Genomic DNA, 22241 nt, shown 5'->3' with positions numbered 1-22241 from the left:
TTGAAGAACTGCAGTGCACACACATATAAACACATCTATTTGTGTTTTTTTTTTCTCTTGTATAGCTCACTCATACACTCATTGGCAATATGCAAACTCACTATCGAAGGCCTTGTAATGTCCGTTGAGGGAGGTCTGTAAGGATCGGCCAGCCTCTCTGAGCAGTCCCTCCATCTCCCTGCGGCTCAACATGGCCAAGTTGTCCTCGACGTCACTGGTACAGCAGGTGTAACCCTGGGCACAAATGCGCAGGTGCTCCCCTAGCAGGTGGAGAAAGGGGGAGGAAAGGAGCAGGAACAGCGAAGGAAAGGAGAACAAAAAGGGTAGAAGGAGGGGATGAAGAAAAGCAGTGAAGAAAAGGGACAAGAAACATGGCATTAACATTAACAGGTTCCATCAATTCAGTTAAGAACATAAGTTGTGTGATTAATAGTTCCTATGTTGCTGCTGTATAAAATACTCTGTGGTTAACATGAACATGACAGGATGAATTAGCTGAAGTGGCTGTTTTTACGACCTCAAACCCAGCTTGTTGGCAGTCGCGGATGCAGGGCTACATGTATTTGCCCGCCTGATTATCTGGCAAGATGTGGAGAACTCTGTGGAAATGGGACCAGTGGAGCAGGAGTACAGCATCAGCTCCCATACAGTTTTAATGAGCACTCCTGACACGCATGCCTGTGCACGTGCACGTGCACGCACGCAGATACACAAACTCAGAAAACCAGGGAAGTAGAAAGGATGTGTGAGCTCATTTTATGTGTGTGAGTAAACACACAAGCAAACCAGATAACAATATGAGAGAGTTTAAACAGGGGCTGTCAAAGTTGGTTAAACCTGCAGTCAAGCTGCAGCTGAAATCAGAACAAATTGTGTCAGAGGGAAATAACATAACATCTACATCAACCGAAGCCTAAGGCGAACAAAATTCATGTTGTTAAATTGCAGGTAAATGGGAAAAAGATCATGTATGATGCAACACTTTGACTGACAATGAAAATTGTTTTACCTCACTGTTCCTTTTTCCAGACACACACACACACACACACACACTTATATACACAATATTAACCCACAAAGAACCACAAAGGCACACAGTGATAAAAAAAAAGTAACAAAAACAAGGATACACTGGATAATATGGAGCAACCAAAGCAAGGAAGCAACCACAACAAAGGAAATAATGACGGTTTGAGATTATTCTGCCAGACTTCTAAAGACTATAGATGTGGTTATTAAAGTTTCTGATGAACCCACATAGAGTTGTTGACGAAAAAAGAAAGATTGAAGTATGCCGAAGGATAGATGGCAAGCATTTTTGAGCTCAGTGCTAAAAAGTCATATCTTTTTGTTGGGTTGTAAATTTTCATCAATTTATACCTGGGCCTAGTAGGTAATCCCACTGTATCTGTAACAGCCATAAAACACACACACGTACAGAACACTGTTTCTTTAGTTCATTTCTCCAACTGTCGATCACACTGTTGATTTAAAAAAGTTCAAACTCCGAAAAAGTAAACAAATATTTTCAGGTTTTTTTGGAGATATGGGATGGAACTTGTCATTCTATGCCTGCATTTTCACAGGTTCAAACAGGAGTGCCAGGTGAAAAGAAGGTGATAACAATAATAGTATTTGTTGTTGACAAGTCCAGAGTCTGTATTACAGAAACCGGCATCTCCAGTGTTATTTGATATTAGTGTGCCATTGGTCGCACTTTGTGCTAAGCAGCATTTATACACTGTAGAGTGCAGATTGGAGAATTTACATTCTGAGTCTATAACCCCCTCCATGGAAGAGGCACCTAACCGAATCTCACCGAGTCTACCTTCTCACCCAAAGGCCCCGCAGTGACAAGCATTTTAACTGCCTCAGCAGACAGTCATTTTCCTTTCTTCTCCTCCCTGCTAGAGGGAAGAGAAAAAATCGTCTTGATCAGCCTGTTACAAGAGTTCACTTAAATTTACACACATACTGTAGACACACACACACATATTTAGACCCTAAAGGTAACAATTATCACTTGTTTCTTTTTTTTGTGTTCTAACAAAATTTAAACTTAAGGCCTCCTGTGTTTTATTGGTGGCTTACTGAAAAAAGTTTTGAATTCTTTGGGGATTTTTCGATTTTCTGTTTCTCAATAGCACACCAGTGATGACTCGGGATTAATATGATGGTGTCTAGGCCACTGCCATTTAAGTATAAGAAGCAAAATAATGTTATCAGCAGCTGAAAGAGTCAACTTATTTTACTGAAATATTTGAAACCTCTCAGGTTTAACCTTACAACTCTAATCTTTGCTGTCCTTTACCTGTCAACACAGAATCTATCTGTAATATTAAAACCTACACCTACTTTTTTCATGTGCATACCATGTACTGTAACACATCCCATGATCTTTGCCCATGTACTATCCTTTGTTAATAGAGATAAGTCTAATAATAAGTCGGATGCCAAATCTTAAAACAAGTCTAAGCCTTAGTCTAATCATTAAAGCTTTGCAGGTTACATGTTTAATTACTTTATTATGTATGCATCCTCATCATCACGTTACAGAGCTTTGCACAGACTACAAAAAAAGGCATGCATAAATGCAGTTAACACACATAAGTACAAGATTAATGATTTAATGTCCCTCAGGCTATCATTATCATGCACCTGGCAGCTGAGGGCAAGTCTATAGGCACACTGCTGCTATCGATAAGATTGATCCTGCCATCCTTTTCATCATGAAAGCCAGTGATTTCTGTGTGCACTGGCTCAGTGATTGCAAGCAGGCGTTTCACCTTCATTTACTGTAGTTGTAGCCTGAGTTAATCACTGTGTATTCCCACTCCAGTCGCCAATCTCCGCCACATTTTACAGCCAATGTGTGCATGATAAGTAACCATTCACTTGTCACACAAGTTTCTGTAACTGTCCTTTAAGAGTCTCATCCAGGCCAACTCTAAAGTGGAGCAATTAAAGGCAATTTTCCTCTTCAAACACGAAAGTGGAGGACGGATCGGAGGAGGAGGTGACATTGAGCGTCTATCAGCACACTCTTTCTTCACACACACACACACACACACACACACACACACACACACACATCAAGGGCGAGAATTTGGACTTGGAGAAGGGCATATGTATGCAAGTCTGTGCGGTTTTTGTGCGTGTCAGTGAAGGGAAAAATAAACTGCAAGTTAAGGTTAAGGGGTAAAGAAATGGAGAAGAGGGGGAAAAAAAAGGAGGTGGGATAGGAAGAGTCAGGGAGAAGCTTGATGCCAGGATGGCATACAGTGTTATCAGGGGTCAGCTGCAATCTGTCAGCCCCTGGGACGGCCATTTAAATGCCTAGACTGGTTTTAGTGTGGATGTGTGTTACAGGCCTGTGGCCATATTCTCCAGTGCAATCTGCCTGCTGCCTCCCATTTGAAGGACATCTGTGCACAGAACAGGAATATACACTTTGATATGCACACACACACACACACACACACACACAGATAGTAGGAGGTGTGAGGCTTCCAGATGCAGCCAGCCAGAAATGATCTCTTCAGAGGGTTCAGTATACACTCACAACATCTGCAGAGAGGACACAAACACGCTGTTTTAAATACAAATGACCGCTCCTGGACGCACACATGTGTCACAGTAGAAAAGGTCACCTGTATTAGAGCATTATATTTACACTTGGGTAACCTAACGATCGGCTAATGTTACAGACAGAGCTGTGTCTTCAATTTGATGCAGCGAACTGGAGTAAGCCTCTGCATTTGTTTGTGTGTCTATTTAGGTGAGAGCGACAGTAAGCCACTCTCAATCAAAGCGTGGAGGAAATGTATCCCTAACAACCAGACAGGCTCTCCTGATTTTTACACTTCCACCCTCTCTGTCTCTCTCTCTCTCTCTTACACACACACACACATTCACACACTCCAGTCTCATAGCCAGAGGATACTAGAGTAATCAGCAGAGGAGGACAGCTCAATCTGGAGAGGAGCTGTGTTAGTGGGAGGCTCCAGCAATAGCATCTAAAAGGCCACAACAGAGAGGGCAGCAGATGCTAATGTTCCAGACGTTCAATTTTCTGTGCTTATAATACAAGACACATCTCATTTTCTGCGCTTAGAAAGATGTTTTTTAATCACATGCCACATGGACCACTCCTCATACATTAGAGACTCATTAAGAAAATTCCAGTCTGTTCTCGCCATTTCCTGCCTCTATTGTTCCTGAATTGTACCTGCAGCCTGGAATGTATGAAAAACTAGAAAAATGTGGTCATAACAATGCATCATAAAGAGTTTAAACTGGCACATAGTGATGAAACAAAGACCTGACATGAATAAGATCTACTTAAAATGAAATAATCCATTCAAATATACTAAAATTGACAGTGTAGGCGTTTTGTATTAATCAGCCACCTTCTGTGAGGCCAATCAGCTCAGAGGTAGCGAGCTAATTATTTGGCCTCTCCTAAAAATTACACAGATGAACCCCCCTCCGTCCACACAAACATTAATCCATGCATGAAAGCAAAATTAAGAAAACCAACTATTCACTTGAATCCACATAAAAGTCGCCCATCACTTCTTCCCCTTTTCCTTTGACAGACACGGCTGCTAAATGGTGAGCAATTCCCTAACCATTAGCTTATCACCGTTCACCAGGGAGGAAGGCTCCTATTAAACGGCAATCTGGGAAGCCAGTATAAGGTCGTGCACACTGTGATAAAGCATGGGAGAGACTGACAGTCAGAAGCTTTTAGAGATGGTGGGAAACGGAGGAGAGGGCAACAGGAAATTAAGAATGAGTCAAAGCCCAAGTGTCTTCGTCATTTGTCTGGTAGTCTATGAGAAGTCAAAGTACTGTACTGTCCTTGTCCAGTTATGCCACCATCATTGTGTTACTGTTTAGTGTGTGTTTGTTTCTTTATGGTCCATGGGAACTGAGATAATAATACAAACACAAAACATTTTCTCACAACAAAATGCACAGCCAGCCATTGTAGCAGTTTATTTCACATCAGCTGTGGCAAGTTTTGATGATACAATAGTTCCATCAATTCAGAATATGTTAACCTGCGCCGGTGTGACTGAGATATGGAATTTTGAGCTAAGCAATTCAGACCTTCATGTTGGTGGAATGATGGAAAATTGGTATGAGTATTTTCATTGTTATCTGCTGAGACTCTTGGCCTTTAAGAAAGTGTACACTGTATCTAATTTATTTTTTATTATGACAACTATTACCTCAGCAGTGCAGAGGTTTGCCTCGCAGAAAAATATGTGTGGCTTCCAGCATTTTTAAAACTAGTCTGAATAGATGGGATACTCTTCACAATTCACATATATGCAACTGTCTAGACGTAAATATTGTCTAGACTATTAGACCTACGGGCACTGATGACTTTTCTTTGGCATCTGCTCTTGTGCATGTGCGAACTGTTCTAGGGTTAGACATCATGGGACAGAGCCTTGTGATATACTTTGTGAACAGTATGTACGCACTAAAATAAGTTGCATGTTACCTGGAAACCGAATGCTGCTCGATCTCATCAAATTGAGCACAGTGGGCGTCTCAAATGAACATATATTATCTATCATATATTTTCTTGGCAATTTTCATGTGTTCTAATAGCACTTTTGTGATATTTCTGGTCTAATCAAGCACATAAATAGCACAGCATCAAGTTGCATCAGACCTTATTTTAGTTGTGGCGGTGCCATATGTCACCATGGTTATCTTCACATTTTTGCAATTAGCAATATACATTCTTTTTATTATTAACTTCTATTAAAATTCTTATTTTCTTGTTTATAGTCAGTACCAGAATTTGCATATCATATGTGAAGGTGGGCACACAACACAACATGTCACTATCGGCTGCACAATGCTGTTGGAGGCAGACTGGTGAGCATATACAGACTACAGAAGAGAATTTAAGTTGATGTCTAAATAAATCCTATGATTCACATATTAGTATAAATAAAGACACTGGAAATAATGCTAGGCTTGAGTTCTGGTTTTATTTATTGAGTCTGACACTGCTGGCACTTAGGCCTTGGAGAAGTATGTAAACAGGAATTTAGGATGCATTGCATGTGAACAGCTGCTAAATCTCCATACTTTTCTTCTGAAGCACATCTGACAAAACCACATGACTGAGACCACTCTGATACACTGACGCACATAACTGATGGCTCCTGGTAATGATTGCCATTGCATAACTCACACTGTTTCAAACCACAATTCGCAATATATGTGTGTGTGTGTGTGTGTGTGTGTGTGTGTGTTTGTGTGTGTGTGTGTTTGTATGCAGGCATGCATGTGCACACATGCTGCGGGATCAGATAGATTAGCAGCCTAATCCAGTCATTGGTGTGAGAGTGAGTGTGTGTGTCCACAGTTTGGTGGGTTATTGCCACTGCGAGGGAAAACACCCATGGAACACCAGGAATCACACACATGTGCACACACCCATCCACACACACACACACACACACACACACACACACACACACAGTTGAACAGTGGATTAGGGTTAAACTGCTGAAAAATAATTGGGCTATTTGGCAACAGATGTTTACATTTCTGATCTGCCAACTGTACACATTGACATTTCGCATACAGATGAGACAAATGTTTAATGCAGACAACATTATGGTCCCTGTCCAACAGATACCACCCTGCATTCCTGTTCCTGTCTGTCTTTCTTTGTACTTCACAGAACGGCCTATGGGCAACCCAGGCTTTAACCTAGACCCTAGACGCTCACCAGTCTGGTAATCTGAGCCAAGCAGAAAGTCACATAAATAGCTTCCTCGAGCCAGACGAGGTGGCGGCCACACAACACATTAATAACACATTACTACAGAGGCCAGCTGATCTCCATGCTGCTTTCTTTAAGCCCACACATTTGCCTACCTGCTAGCTAATAAGAGAGCTATTCATTAATACATGAATACACCACGGCAGTAACAGACTAATACCACACACTGCTGCCACACAAAACAGGTGCTTTTTGCACCCATTTGCCATGACACATTTTATTGGGCTGGGAAAAAAAAATTGACTAGTTACTCATTTTGACTGCAGGAGGGAGAAATAAGGTGATAATGTAATGATGTGGGCCCCTGGGGAGTAGATTACTTGGTTAGAGTTAAATAGCTCTGGCTGTGATTCAGCCTAACAGTGGTCAGCCTATCTCGACAAATGGGCCGGAGAGAAATGGAGTGGAGTAGAGAAGTGGAGAACAGCAAAGGACGGGATGACACAGATCCTGTCTTGTGGAAAGATAAGAAAGGATATTGTATCTTTTCCTTAAATATGCTTACGGCTACCAACAAGTTTTTTGTTTTTCTTTAAATTACTGTGTGCTCATGCTGATGCACCATCCAAATTCACAATTTCTTTCATAGCAACAGATGTGAAACAGATGCTGTAACATAAGACTGGAGAAGTACAGTGGCATTGTCATTGTTTACAGATTAAAATGGATTAGGGATGGCAACTTCTACCCCTATAAGAGAGAGAGAGAGAGAGAGAGAGAGAGGGAGAGAGAGAGAGAGAGATAGAGAGAGAGAGAAGCTACACAGAAACTTTATTTCGTAGTTCATTTGGAGATAAATGGAAGGGAACGCGTGACATTTGTCCAAAGGAACCAGCAGGTTCCCAGTTCTGTGGCAACCCCTTTAATGGGAGCTGTGATTTATAAGAAACACGATGAATTATAACAGGGTTTGTCATTAAGTTGCTGTAGCCTTAAGAAACATGCTTGACTGCCCGCTCTGATAAGGGACAGGCACAGAGTGGTATGCACACAAACACATATTCCTCTTCAAGGCCTGTCTCTTCTCTCTCTCCGTCTGGCTCTCCGCTTCATACAGAGAGACACACAAATCCCAGTGGCCGATGAATAACTAAAGAGTGTGAGTGCCAACTTCTTCAAGTGGTGGCAGCAACCTGTCCCATTCACTTAGCAGGTACAATCACAGTGCTGATGTGGTGTCGTAGCTTTTCCAACCTGCCTGCCAACTTGCCCAGCCATGTCCTGCCTTCTTTAATGTCATCTTCACTCTTTATCCTTTCCCACCAGTTTTTTTCCCACTGTGTATGTAAAATAAGATTAAATTGGGCGGATCTGGAATGCAGGAGAATGTAATTTACTCAGACTTAACAAGAAAAACACATCTAACAATATACTGTACAAACAGTACAGACACGCTGTCCTAGTTACACCCTAGAACCCACCCTTCTCCTGCATCTTACAGACATGTCCTAACATGAGCTTGTCTGTGTGTTGACTTACTTGCTGATTTTCAAGTGTGTGCAAAAAATACGGGTGACAGGGAGCGGAAAAAGTTATTCTAAAGTTATCTTGTTGATGTGTATCTGAACCATATCTGAGACACACTGTGTCGTAGGCCATCTCAAAATAAAAAGGGGCAACCACCGGGGCTGCAAAGAGTTGACCTCATTTCTGGAGGAATGTGTGTGTGGGTGAGTTTTCCACTGATGATCTAGCAAAGGTCTTTGACAGGAAGTGACAACAGTTGACATATATTAGACACAGAACATCTTGTCACACAGGAAAGACGTTAAACTTCACTTAATGAAGTCTAGAAGTTTGGCAAAAACTCTTCAAGATGTGGGAAGAGGAGGGAGGAATAACAGAAGACCTTTTTCACACAGTAAACCTGTAACATTGCTGGCATTAAACACCCATGAGACTTTTTGGCATTCAGATTCCCAGACAGGGATCAGTTCTCTGTTCTCACAGAGGACAAGACTGTTCAGGATAAATTTTGTTGCAACAGAGCGGTGGGGGGAAGAAAAAAAACAAACTGGAAAAAAACGAGATCAAAGTAAAAGAGAATTGCTAGTCAGTCGTCATGTTTTTCTCTCAGCTTGAATCCTGGTCAGTGGTGGTGGTGATATTCAGCTCCACATTAAGCCTCAAATGCATTTTATCATCACTGATTATCTGACATCCAATTCTGTTGCCTAGTCGGACAACACCCAAGCTACTAATGGAGAATGTTCTGCAGTTGTCAGAAAAAAATAAAGGTAAAATTGACTGATGTTCTGTTAATCTTTATCTTTTAAGCAGCACAAGTTTATATTTTCATATTAACAGTGGATCAGATGACTACGTGTTATGGGAAAATAGCCACTGATAATGATGTACACACTACCAAGTTCACGTAAAACCCACATACCTTTATCATAGCGGACCATTTAGCAGCCAAAAAGCCACATATTATCCTCAAAAAAATGAAAAAATAAAATAAAATAGCTAAAAAAAAAGGGTGAATATTTGTCCTACATTCATTCTCTGCTGGATTTATAAATAGGCTTTGCAAACACCTTATGATGTGATAATATATCAATATTATGTTTACAGCTTGTTGTACTGCTCTCAAGTGGACAAAAATCAATTTAATGCAGCTTTAAGAACACAAGGTCTTGAGAAATATGCTGGATTTATTATACTTCATTTTTTAAAGGCTTAACAAATCCAGTGTACTTTCACATGATAAATTTGCCAGAAAGAGGCAGCACTGACTTTGCCTTTCAGTGTATGAATGTTTTAGTGTATGAGTGAATTTTACATGCAGAGCTGAAAGCTTAGTGAGGTCGGAAGACTAGAAAGTGCAGACTATTTTATTTTCATTTATCATAATGTTTGTGCATAATGTTTTCATGAAAAAATGCCACTGCATATAATTGTATGTATTGAAAAGGCTGGACAGCCAGAGAAAGGGAGAGCCGGTACAGCATAACACATAGATGCATATGGCAATGTACACGTATTTGTGCTTTTGTGTGTGCGTGTGTGCTTGACTCCTCTAAACTTGCAAGCTTCTCTTTGTGGCAGAGCCGTCTCCCGATGGTGAAAGAACAAACAAAGCAGCCAGTTCCCCTCTGCTCTGTGCTGCTCAAAGGTGGAGAGACTGACAGATAAAAGCTGACCTGCTGTTGTCAGGGCCTGTCAAAGCAACAAGAGCTGGAACACATTCAGCCAGGTCTGAGTCAGAGGCATAGACACAGAGGGCGGTAGGTGATGCAGTTAAGAGAGATGCATGCAAAAGAAAGATGGGAAGGTGAGCACATAAAAGAAGTGTGGTGACGTGGGGAAAGAAAAAGCATAGATGATGAAGGGTCTTCAGAAAGGAACCAAAGATGCAGTAAGAATGACGGAGAACAAACGAAAGCTGGGGAAAGTAAGGAAGGGAGAAAGGTGAGGAATTTAATGATTTAGTAACCTTAGAGACGCACAGTTGTTTTCAGTATAAATTAAAGCAGCTATAATCCACACTGACATTAAATCACATTCTGCTGCAGTTCTGTACAGAGCATTATAGAATATTTCAGACACACTGTTTTGTCCTTGCTGCTATTTTGGTTCACTTTTATCTCGCTCATCAACTCACTCTGGAAACCGTACGGTAACCATTTTCAGATATAACAGGCTTTTAGACAAACAACCTTGTACGCTATCTGCCCATCATATGACAGACACAATTATCAACTAGCTTGTGAATTAGAAAATATATATATATTCACCTCAGGAGTTAAACAACCTAAACAAAACAGAAAAGTCTGCAAGTCTCTTTGGAGCCTTTTACATCAAAAGAATTCAAAACATTCAGATGGCACTTGTTATCAAAATTTGCAATTTAACAATTTCCTGCCAGTTGATGCATCAGCCAATCTTCTCTGCTGCATATTGTAAGGGAGTTGGAGGCACAGCTGTTACCTACTAAGACCTGAGACCTGCACACCTCTTTGTTCTCAACCCTCTTCCTCACACTGTGACTTCTTGAAGTTGCACAATATACAGAATGCATTTTGTGCACTTGTGCAAATCAAATTCTTACCTCTGAATCTATTGGTAACATCCAACAATGTCAAGTGAGGGACTTTAGTGCAGTAATTACCTCTTTATACAGTAAGGCGGTGATAAAGGTTGCTAAATAATACTATTACTACTAATAATAATAATAAATAATTGTAATAATAATAAAACCACTTAGACCTCTTTAAGTTATATGCTCAGATTGATGTTTCCAGCTTCCACTGCACTGCAAGAATGTACTCTCTGTTCTCTCGCGCTCATTCTTTGGATAGAAATGAACAGAAATCCATTTTTAACTGAACACAAATGGCACATATGATGGAAGCCTTGAATGTAATTCTTCTATTTAATCCAGCTCTTTTCTCTCTCTCTGCTGTAGCAGTACAAAGGCCATCACAAAAAGCCATCAATCATCAGCTTTTAACCCACAAGCACACAGCCCTGCCACTCCCACCCAACCATTTTCAAAGTCAGACAGATAGGTTGTCCAATCCTCAATCAGATCTGCTGTAATCTTCAATAACGGGCCAGATAAGTATTAAATGTTGGGTGATGTGATTATACCTTCGAGCTTGGAGAAGTCATCCGATCAAAGCACAGACAAGTCTGTCAGTCCTTCTCTTAGTTCACTCATCTCTTCCCTCCATTGCGCCCCCCCCCTCCGCCTTTCCTTCCTTCGCCTCTGGCTGGGAATTTGGCCAGGGAATCTGGTCTTCCAAAGAGCAAATCCACACTTGCCCAAATCCTCAAACACTGGCATGTTTTATTTACAGCTGGGGCTAGACAATAATCAGGGGTTTTTCTCTTATCTGTATTATTTTGTGTCATTTGTCTATTTAATATAAATCAAGATAAATAGTATCATCATCTGTCATTTGGTGGCATTACTGGTTTGATGGGTATGAAATTGCTTGACTTATTGGTTATGTAGCGTGGCTGCTTCCATTCACACTCAATGGGTTTATGGGTTTTCATAAAATAAACAATCTAGCTGAGGTCTGATTAATCAACATAGCACCAACAGTGGCACTTTAATCAGTGAAGCAAAAGACAGCTGTGTACGCCAGTGTGTGTGTGTGTTCCTATCAGACACATTATGGCAGTAGTTGCAGGTTTCAATTGTTCTGAAACGATCGCTCATATTGTCTGATAACCAGTGAGATATATTAAACGTGTGATCTGAACGAGGGCCTGACATGGGAACCATCGCTGTACAAGGAAAGCCCTGTTTTGGTGATGGTGTGTGTGTGTGCATGGCGTGCGTGCCAAGCTGTCTATTTTGAAGTCAGGTCAGGACAGGCTCACACTTTAGGCCTCTTTTAGTCACTGTGAGTCAGTAAAAGGTCTTGTCAACACACATATAGAAAAGGCGAACTGACAGCTAGGCCGTGAGACAAATAGAAACATGAAAGTCATATGGCAGATGGCCAGCGAGAGATCAGAGTAGAAGACGTTTAACAGATAGGCGCACAGGTAGGCTGACAGCAAAGATTGCTTGAGAAAATAGTCAACACGCACACAAAACAGTGGGAAGCAACAGCACTGTCAAGACAAATATGAAGACGCTTAGAGAATGTCAGAACTATTAAGTCTGTGGTTTCTGTTTTCCTCCTCGCATCCAACCAGCGTGCTTTCTCAGCACACCACAAATACACTGCATGAAACATCACAGAGCACCAGTCACCACAGTAGTTCAATTCAGAAACCAGGCCACGGAATCATTGTTCTATATAGGCCACCATCTCTGATGTCACACACTTTTTTTTCTTCTTTTTCTGCCTGATGCAAAGCAGCATGGGCCTTGACCAATGACACATAATGACTGAAGAACCACAAAATCCAGCTGTGCCGGTACTTGTTGGAAAAAAAAGGCTGTTTTTGGAAGCTGAGTCACACAACAGTGATTCACCAACTGTCATAAAGCAGAAATTAGTTCAGTGTAGACACAAAGCAAAAGTTCGTCAGACAATCTAGACACATGTATACTGACATTTGAAAAACACATATTGCAATTACGCAACACATTACAAATGATTTTAACTTAATGGTACCACACATTAAAGTATATTATCATTACAGTGTTCAATCATCCTTCCTTGAATTTTAGCTTGAGGGTACATTGGCTAGACGCTTCTCTAACATAGACTTTTACAACAATTCCAAACTTGCAACCTACATGGTGACGCTTTGACCTTTGATCAACTTTAGGTCTTAAACTTGGCATTACAAATATCGACAGTACACTTGAGTGGTTAAGTTAGGCAAATAGCTTTTCATAACATGATATATAATTGATGCATTATTTATGCTTTTAGTTGTGCACTTCAAATTAACCTGCAAAAGTGCAAAACATTTCACTGCCACTCACTGCTTGCTGTACGGCTGCAGGGTAGACTTAATTGTAGGTTGTTGTAATTCAGGGGTTTGTGTGTTTTGAAGCGTATGCGCACAATAACCTAGGCCTGCTGACCATTTCAAAATAAAAGGGTTAGTCAATGATGCATGGATGTAAGTGGAAAAAAAAAACTGCTAAATGGAGAAAAAAACAATGAAAAATTGTTCAGTAAATACAGAATCAATCCTGGCAGTTACTGGCAACTATAAATGAGCTGCTGTCACTGCAGGAAAAAGCTTGTGATGTGCCTTTTTACTGTTTAATTTTCAATGTTCCAACTATGGTATACTCTAACTATAACTATAACCAAAATATAAACATTAAATTTGAATAAATGAAAGAAGAAACGTTGACTGGACTCTCTACAGTGCACAGGTTTAACCTCGTCTAGTAGCTTATGCTGGATGGCCTCCTTAAAAATGCTTTCACGCTGGTGTAATAATCTTTGCCCAGAACCAACAATAAAGGAGTGTTTCCTGGAACAAGGTCCATTTGGATGAGGTCAGACTGGATCAGATGATCTCTGTCAAACTACAATATAAATAAAAACAACATAAAAAAAAGACTTTCACACATTCCACTGCTGAAAAGTGAATAAGTGCAAGTCCAAATACCTCTGAATTTGTCATGGGTTAGAACTTGTTAGTGTGACAGCATATGGTTAACTGGTCATACAATGACCTCTCAAGCCCTGGTACAAGCTTAATGATGTAAAAAAAAAAAAAAAAATCATTAGTCCTCTCTCCACTGATGGGGACAGTGGACAGATTATGCGCAGTTTGAGAATTTATGTTCTGCACAGCACAATCCGAGCATTCTTCACAGATAGATCAGTGAGAACCACAGCAAATTACTCTTCACCATAGCTGTAAGGGAAATTACATCCAGAAGGGCTTGGAACTGATGTACAACTCTGATGCTAAAAGGTCAGACTGAAATGTAACACTCAGAGGAATAGGAAAAGATATGCATAACACTCCCAAGACTGATTTATATTTCTTTAACAGGACATTTAAATAGTGTAGGGAGGATTTCTGGAAAGTGAGGGTCAGAGGTATGTACACATTACAGATATATAAGTGTTGTTTGGCTGTAATCTAAAAGTATTTCCCTTAACAAAGACATAGAGCCACTGTGGTATTCAGATTTTGACAGAGAGCCATTTAGGCCTTTAGAATCTAAAATCTTGGCATATTGCCCATGTGGGAGCTGCTTTATTGCAGCAGTCTGACAAGTAAATGCATAAGATGATTAGAGGAATGTTTGTGTCTTACACTCTATACCGCTGTTTAATCCCACCTTTCAGTCCAGGCATGAAAAGAGGGCTTTTCATATGTTCCTCTTTGTAAAAAGACAATCTAAATGCTAGTTAAATCTGCACTCCTGAACTTGGAAGTGCAGTAGTTCTTTTGTTTCTCGACTTCATCTTCCTCCCTGGCTCTGATAGACTCTATTAATAAGTTTTTCCTTTAAGTGCTCATGTGCCCGTCAACTTTAAAGTTTCAAGTGTGTTCCTGTCGCAAATTCTTGGTTTTCAGCCTAGCTATTGTTTAAACATGGAGCGTCTTGCTCCTCTCAGTTCCTTTTATCCCCACATCTCCCCACACCTGTCTTTTATCAGTTTTACAAACATCAGATTTTCTCAAACATGCCTTTTTTTTGTTTCTTCTTTGTCAAGACCTCCAACCTTCTTTTGTTTCCAATTTTTACTCCCCATTCTTGTTTTCAGTCATCAAAACTTCCCCGCCTGCAGTGTGACATTTGAGAGACTGCGTTCAGTTTACAGATATGTGGTCTGTTGGGAAACATGATGGTTTATTATTCGCTATAAAAAGTTCAGGATGCTGTGCCGATGGCTCCAACGCACATTCAGTTGCTGTGCTTGTTTTCCATTTTGATGCTGCCCTTGACATTCAGCTTCGTGTTAAAGTTTAAACTGTTGTGGAATATATTTGTGTAACTTGACTTTAAAAAAATAGTAGCCACTGGTGTCATATATTAGCTGACATATAATTTTAACAAACATTGATCAGATTTAAAGATGAAGGGATCTCATCTCATCTCACATTAAATCAGTGGTTCTTAACCTGGGTTCGATCGAACCCTAGGGGTTCGGTGAGTTGGTCTCAGGGGTTCGGTGGAGCCTCCGCCCTGGAATTTTTTATACCATTTGTTACAACATATCTTTGTGAGCAATCGTTTTTTGAGGATGCTGGACATAAAAACTAAGAAAAGGAACAGACTTTGCTGTGAAAATGACATGAGACTGGCACTTGCCAAGGTGAAGCCACGCATATCTGAACTGGTCTCTCAAAGGCAACAGCAGAAGTCACACTGAGGTAAGTTGTTGTGAGTTCATGCACTGTGTTGGTTTTGTTATTTGAACAAGGTGATGTTAATGCACGGTTCATTTTGTGCACCAGTAAAAAAAAATCATATTTTATTTTTCACTAAAGAAGGGTTCAGTGAATAACCATATAATATATATATCTATATATATATATATGTTATATATATATATATATATATAAAAAATCTATAGACTTCCCTGGAGCGTCAAAATGCACCACAGTGAGTGAGCAGTACAAAGCTTCTCCACTGTCCTCCCTGACTGGAAACAGTCATTAGAAAGAGCTAGCCTGTGCTGAAAGGCTAGATGGTTATCCTCCCAAAGCAAGACGGAGGCAGAGGAGAAGGAGGGAGAGAGCTGAGAGGGAGGCCAAAAGTGAGACAGAAAGGGCACTGCCTTTTGCTGAAAGGGTAGATGGTTATCCCTCAAAGCAGGAAGGGAGCTGGAGAAATTGTGAGTAAAAAAAAGAAATTAAGAATTTACAGACAAGAGTATGAGGGCAGGAAGACAGAGAGTGAGATAGAGACAGAAAAGAGACAGGAAAAAAAAAGGACTGAACTGCTCTCTGTAGTTATCAATACTACTCCTCTGTGACTCTGAATCTTATCTGCAGTCCTAACACCATTCAAAAAACAGGCACAAGATGGCATTGAGTCAGCAGCATCACTGCACAACTACCGGGGCTAATGGCACAAGCAGAGGTCAGCTCTACTGAACTTACACAGCTGGCATCATTATTGGAACGTGAGGCTACTATATATTTATTTTATCAGTCTTTAACGGTTAAAAGGAAATCTGTCTTTGTTGGAGCTATACACGCATATTCCAGGACACAGATCAGCATAATTTTCTTCTTCATAAGTGTGCCCATAATCACAATAAAGTTTTTATGCGCAGACTATTCCACAGTTCGCTCCATAATAAGAGAAAACTGCCTCTCCATACATCTTAGTTTTAACTGCTTTGCATTTAAAGGCATAGTACAACACATTGGGAAACGTGTTCTTGATATCACTTGCATGTCTGTACCGTAAAAATATAATAAAATATAAGCTGCTGCCATTCAGCCAGTTGGCGTAGAGTATCACAAAAACTGAAAACGGCTAGCCCGTAGAAAAATCCATCTATGGGATCAAAAGCTTATTATTATGTTGTTTGCTTAAGATTTAATTATCTTCTTATCGAACTCTCTGGAAAAATCATTTGTTTCTGTGGTATAGCAGGAGAAATAACGGCGGAGGATGGAGGTGCTAAACTATTCAGAGCACTGTATATTATAACATTTTTAAATCAGTTTTAAAAGGAGAGAGAGAGAGAGAGAGAGAGAGAGAGCGAGAGAGAGAGAGAGCGAGAGAGAGAGAGAGAAGTGCAAAGGAACTGAAATGAGTGTAATGAGCCCTCTTTCATTTTTTCTGGACAAAACTCTGAAGCCTTTTTACTCATTTCTTAGTCCGATTGATTTAATCTTTAATGCAGCTGCAAAGTACCTTTGTATAACTCCGACTGAAGCCCCTATTAAAATACATCAGACGCTCCAAATTATTCTGCACCAAACCATTCTCAAGGAATGTAATCCATTGTACTGCAGTTCCTTTTGTAGGATAGAGTTCCACCACCTGCTCTTCCCACTCGTCCTCCTCCTCATCCAGCTGTGTGAAGGTGTTATAAATGCTCTGAGGAGGACCACTGGACTTGAATATATGGACTGAAGCCAGCACTTGCCTGACATCATGTAGCCTTTCCCCGCATCATAGCCACCTACAAAGCCCACTATTGTGTGGCCCATTCCATGCCCTCCACCCACGCCCATCACACCACCCAGATCCCGCTGCACTGGTATCAGTCAACGGACAAAAGAACACTTTTAATTAACTTCAAATCTGTCAGCTACTACTGAGCCATGCCAGGCATACATGTCAGCTCTTGCCCCATTTGATCTTTATGGGGATTTTTTCCCCTAAAATGAAAAAGAGGAAAAACTTTGTTCACATAGACGTCATAAGATATCAGTCTACTTTTACCTGTTACGTGTGCACCTTTGTGCAGTTATACAACAGGTGTTTTGTGTCTGTCTGTGTGTGTTTATGAATGTTCCTGAGGTATTGTGTACAGTAAGCTTCTGTGCTACATGCCCTGACTAGAGAGGAATGGGTTGGACAGCTCTATTCTCTGAAACTCAGAAACTCAAAAGGAAGAAAAGGCCAAAAGGTATTATGTATGTCTAACTACTAACTAGCAAATCTAGACTTTAATTTGTCTAAATGTTCGATTTTATTTTGATTTATCTTGTGTTTGTATATGAAGAACAACTATGGACAAATAGCTCTAACTGATTCAGAAACTCAGTCTGGAATGCTATGATGATCGCAGATATACATGCTTCAGTAACTATCTGCTGTGACAGATTTCAGAGTGGAAACAAGCTCTGACACATGTAAGGGAAGTGCAGTATATCTGCCCGCAATGTCTTTTGTGTTTTAAAATGTGACTGGAAGTAAAAAGGTACATGTCTACAGTAACATAGTTAAATGTTCGGTCTTGTGCTCCTAACATTAACCTTAATGTATGAAGTTATTTTTATTACCCCTGTCACTGGAGGTGAAACTATAATAAAGTGAGCTTGAAAACGACCTTTTCTCCTAATTACCTGTCTCCTTGGCTTTGCTAGTGTTAATCGCAACCCAAGCTGAGATTCGAGCCACGAGCAGAAAATGGGGGTGAAATGAGAGCTTCATCTTAACAGAAAGAAATATCAGCTATCTAACAGCTGGCTGAGCATAGTTGTCACATTGAAGAAAAAAAAAAAAAAAAAAAAAAAAAGTCCAGGCTACGAAGAGCAGGTTTCTTTTCACCTGCTGTCTTAAAAAAGAAAAAAGGAAAAAAGGGAAAGATGTGGGCTGTTTCATTTGCAGCAGAACAGTGTTACCTCAGAGACTAAAAACAGTGAACATCAAAGCCTGCTTTGGGCGAGATATAGGGGAAGAAAAAAAAAAGGAGGGTGAAAAGGGAGCAAAACCTTACAGGCAATGGTCCCTACCAAGAATCTCTGCAAAGGAAAAAAAAAAATAGGTAAAAGTACTGGGTGAAAAAGAAAATGTTAGGGGAGGGGGGGGGGGGGGGGTGAAAGAGAAGGTCCTTTTACTTCCGAGAAAGGAACATGAACCTGACAGAGTCTTATTAAGGTGGCTGTCTCCAGACAGCACGATAGGTTCCTTTTACAGACTACAATAATAACTACGGGGGTAGTCGCCAGTTAACTGCCAGGGCAGATGTCTGTATCACCAGATACTGCTGCAGTGCACGACTAAGTGCTACAGGCTTGTTTAACTACAAGGACAGACCTGCTCATAAAAGCAGGTATCTCCACCGTGTTGCTTCACACACATACACAGTAACTACATAGAGACCACAGAAACACCTAGAGGTACAATAAAAAAACAAAAAAAAACTCTAAACCGTGACAGATTCTGTCTGCTAAACGAGGCAGAGACAATATAATTCTGGCAAGAAGACAGACACGCCTCCAAAGCATGGAGAGCACAACGCTTCGCATTGAATTGAATGAATATTTCTTCTTTGTCGACCTAAAAAAGAAATCATTAAAAGCTGACTACTGCAGAGCGAAAAAGATAACTTCACTTCGAAACACATCTGAGCTTGCTACTGTGAATGTCTCTCACTAGGAGTTCATGGAGACGCTGGGAGAGCAAGGAGACTTAATTAGAGAAGATAGGAACCTAATCCGTGAGTAAACAGTAAAGCCACAGTTTCCTTGACTTTGCTGTCTGACATTTGCCGCCTCAACTACTATGAAGGGGAATTCTTAAAGAGGATACATCCTGGTGAGAATCAACAGAATAAAACACCTGACTTTTAACTTTATGTTGAGTTTGCAATGACTCATACTTTAATGCCACTAAATAATTGTGCAAATCCTAAATGTTATTACGACTTGTACTGAAAAGCTCATTAAAATACATGAGTTAATGATCACAGAAACATCATGGAGAGGCAGTAAAAATAAGCAAGAATACCACGTTTGGATTTCCTAAAAGAAAATATAAGCATATACTCCCTTGTTTTATTATTCACTTTAATTTAATATAAGGGTTAAATCTCTCTCTCTCGTCAAGTCCCAACCTTTTCTATAATTAAAAGGAGAATGAAATACACAAAGCTGTTAATAAAGAGAACCAAGAGATCATCACTTAGGATTATAGAGATAGAGCAGCATTAGCTTTAAAAAGTACACAGTGCTTTCTCTTTGAACCATGAACACATAAAGAAGACTTGTAAAGATTTCTGCTGCACATTGATGTAAAACAACTTTTACTTGAGGGGCAATTATGGAAACACAATCAAGCAAAAACACTGCTTAGGAATGCTGTATCTAAATGCTAAACAAACATTTATTTTTGGAATTAATCAGACACATGGGACATTATAACGTTTGTCTATTTACATTAAAATTGAAACAGCAAGACTCCACTTGCACTCTCTTCCCTTTCGTCCCAAAGACTACGGGCATTAATAGTACATTAAAGCCCATGAAAGTAGGTGGAAATAAAATCATAATCATATAACAATGGAAGTGTGAGCTGGTCTATGGAAAAGGGTATTTATAGCAGTCTAATGGTGCATTAGGTGCTATGTTCCCATGAGAGAAAGGGGCCAAGCTACAATTTACAAAATGGGTGATGTGGGAGGTTTGGAGTTCGAACAGTTAAAGCTCTCTCTTCTAACAACTGCTGCATGTCATTTAGCTACAGAAGAGCCCGTATTGAATAAGTTTGCATGGTTGTTTGAGAGAAGCAACCTGAGAGAGTGAGAGAGCAAAGTGCTTTTAGAAAAGGTAACTATGGTGGGGGGGGAGGGTGCAGCTCATCAGATGGGCTGAAGTGCTTTCCTATCACAATGGAGCAATGTCCTTGGAGAGCCGTCTGAGACACATTTAGCATCCATTCAATTTATACTGCCACTAAAATGAGTGATGAATATAACAGTACACATTTAAGTGTTATTCGTGCCAGATACAGTCCAAATAGCATACGACTGTACACATATGTGCTTACTCAGATTTATCATTGCGTACATACATTTTGTTCTGCGCATGGACAGTTCATGTGGATGGGCGGTTTACATCGCCCTTATAACAAAACAAAAAAATATATAGGTTTAATGAAAGGTTTATTGTCAGGAAATGAATCTGCAACAATTCTGAATGTCAAGTCATCTTTTAAAAAGATTTTAAGCAGCATTTTCTACTATTCTCTGTTGGCTAATGGTCACCTAAATATCTTTGGGTTTTAGACTGATAGTTTAATTTAACTAAGGAGAGATCAATTCATTAATCAATAAATAACTTGACAGATCAATCAATGGCAGCTTTGAGGATACTTAACAATCAGGTTAAGTGCTGTGGGAGCACAAGGCTTATTGCACATTGTACGCAGTATTTACATGTCTATTTGAAAATGTCTCGACACTCCACCCACCCCACTATAAGCTTTTCTGGCATGCGGATGTCAGCCGACCAGCCTAAGACGTTTGTTTCACAATACTGGCAAATAACTGCAATGCACAGCTTACGGAGCTTTGCAGTGTATAATTCCTACAAATGGTGTGATCCACAAACATATTAACACCCATGCTTTTAACAAACCTGATTGATGCTAATTAAAGTGGCATAGTGCCACTGAACAACAGTACTCAGTTTACAATGAAATGAAATGGCGAGAAGCAAGCAAAGTTTGAAAAGCTATGATTAGCAAATGTTTGGAATCTTTATGATTCTTCTTCTTTTTTTAACTGTTAATTTTCTTTTAACTTTGACTAATCATTTAAGCCCTTAACACAATTCTTCAAGGACATCACATCCTGCATACCACACCACAAAAAGAAAATATTTTATGTAACCCATATTGGCTACCACGATGTTACCACATAACTGTCCCAGAAGGCAGCAAAGACAACTAACCACTCATTAAACTTCATCTTGGTAACATGTTTTTCTGGAAACCAATTTTACGAGTCCATCAGGCCTGTAGTGGTTAAAGCATATGGCGTGCTCAGTGGGTATACTGAATGGAAAACTGAGGGCCAATGTGCAAGTGTGTGTGTGTGTGTATGTGTGTGCCACAGCATACTGTCCAATTCCAAAGGTCATCTCACCCTTCAGTCTTTCTCCTGCCCAGCTTGCAGCAGATAAACACAGACAATGGAGAATGATTTAAGTTCCCATCACCTCAATGTCACACCCCAGTCTGGTATGGCTCGACTTAGTACCCTGCAGGTACGCATCTCTAAGCTAAGCAGTGCTCCAGTGCCAGTCACATGTATTGCTCTCCTCCTCATCCACCTTACAGACACTATCATTAATAAGAATTTGCCCTCATTGGGCCTGCGAAAGCATAAAAATAATCATCAAGTCAGTCGAGGGAAGGGATATGTTTGGAGAAGGAATTTGTGATTGATTTCATTTTAATGAGCACGCCACACTGGTGCATACACTAATAAACATGCACAGACACACACATTTATGTATTGGTTAAATGGCCAGAGTCAAAGGAGACAGCAGATTTAGCTCTGTGTCCAAAGCATAAACAACAGTTATTGACGTCACCCAAAATCAACAAGGCCAGGGCCTGAGA

At 40.2% G+C, this 22241-nt stretch overlaps 1 protein-coding gene across 1 annotated transcript in view; it reads right to left on the bottom strand.

Annotated features, from left to right (window-relative positions):
• The window catches only part of gpc1b (glypican 1b), a 61121-nt gene that overhangs the window by 25094 nt on the left and 13786 nt on the right, over positions 1-22241 (bottom strand). The window contains exon 3 of the mRNA XM_019262196.2: positions 102-260. Within this exon, the coding sequence (XP_019117741.1) occupies positions 102-260 (159 nt within the window). The remainder of the gene's footprint in view (positions 1-101; positions 261-22241) is intronic.

Source organism: Larimichthys crocea, chromosome XII (assembly GCF_000972845.2).
Source record: "Larimichthys crocea isolate SSNF chromosome XII, L_crocea_2.0, whole genome shotgun sequence".
NCBI classification, from domain to species: Eukaryota; Metazoa; Chordata; class Actinopteri; family Sciaenidae; genus Larimichthys; species Larimichthys crocea.
Note: the sequence above shows the minus strand (reverse complement) of the source record. Positions and strands in the feature narration are given on the sequence as shown.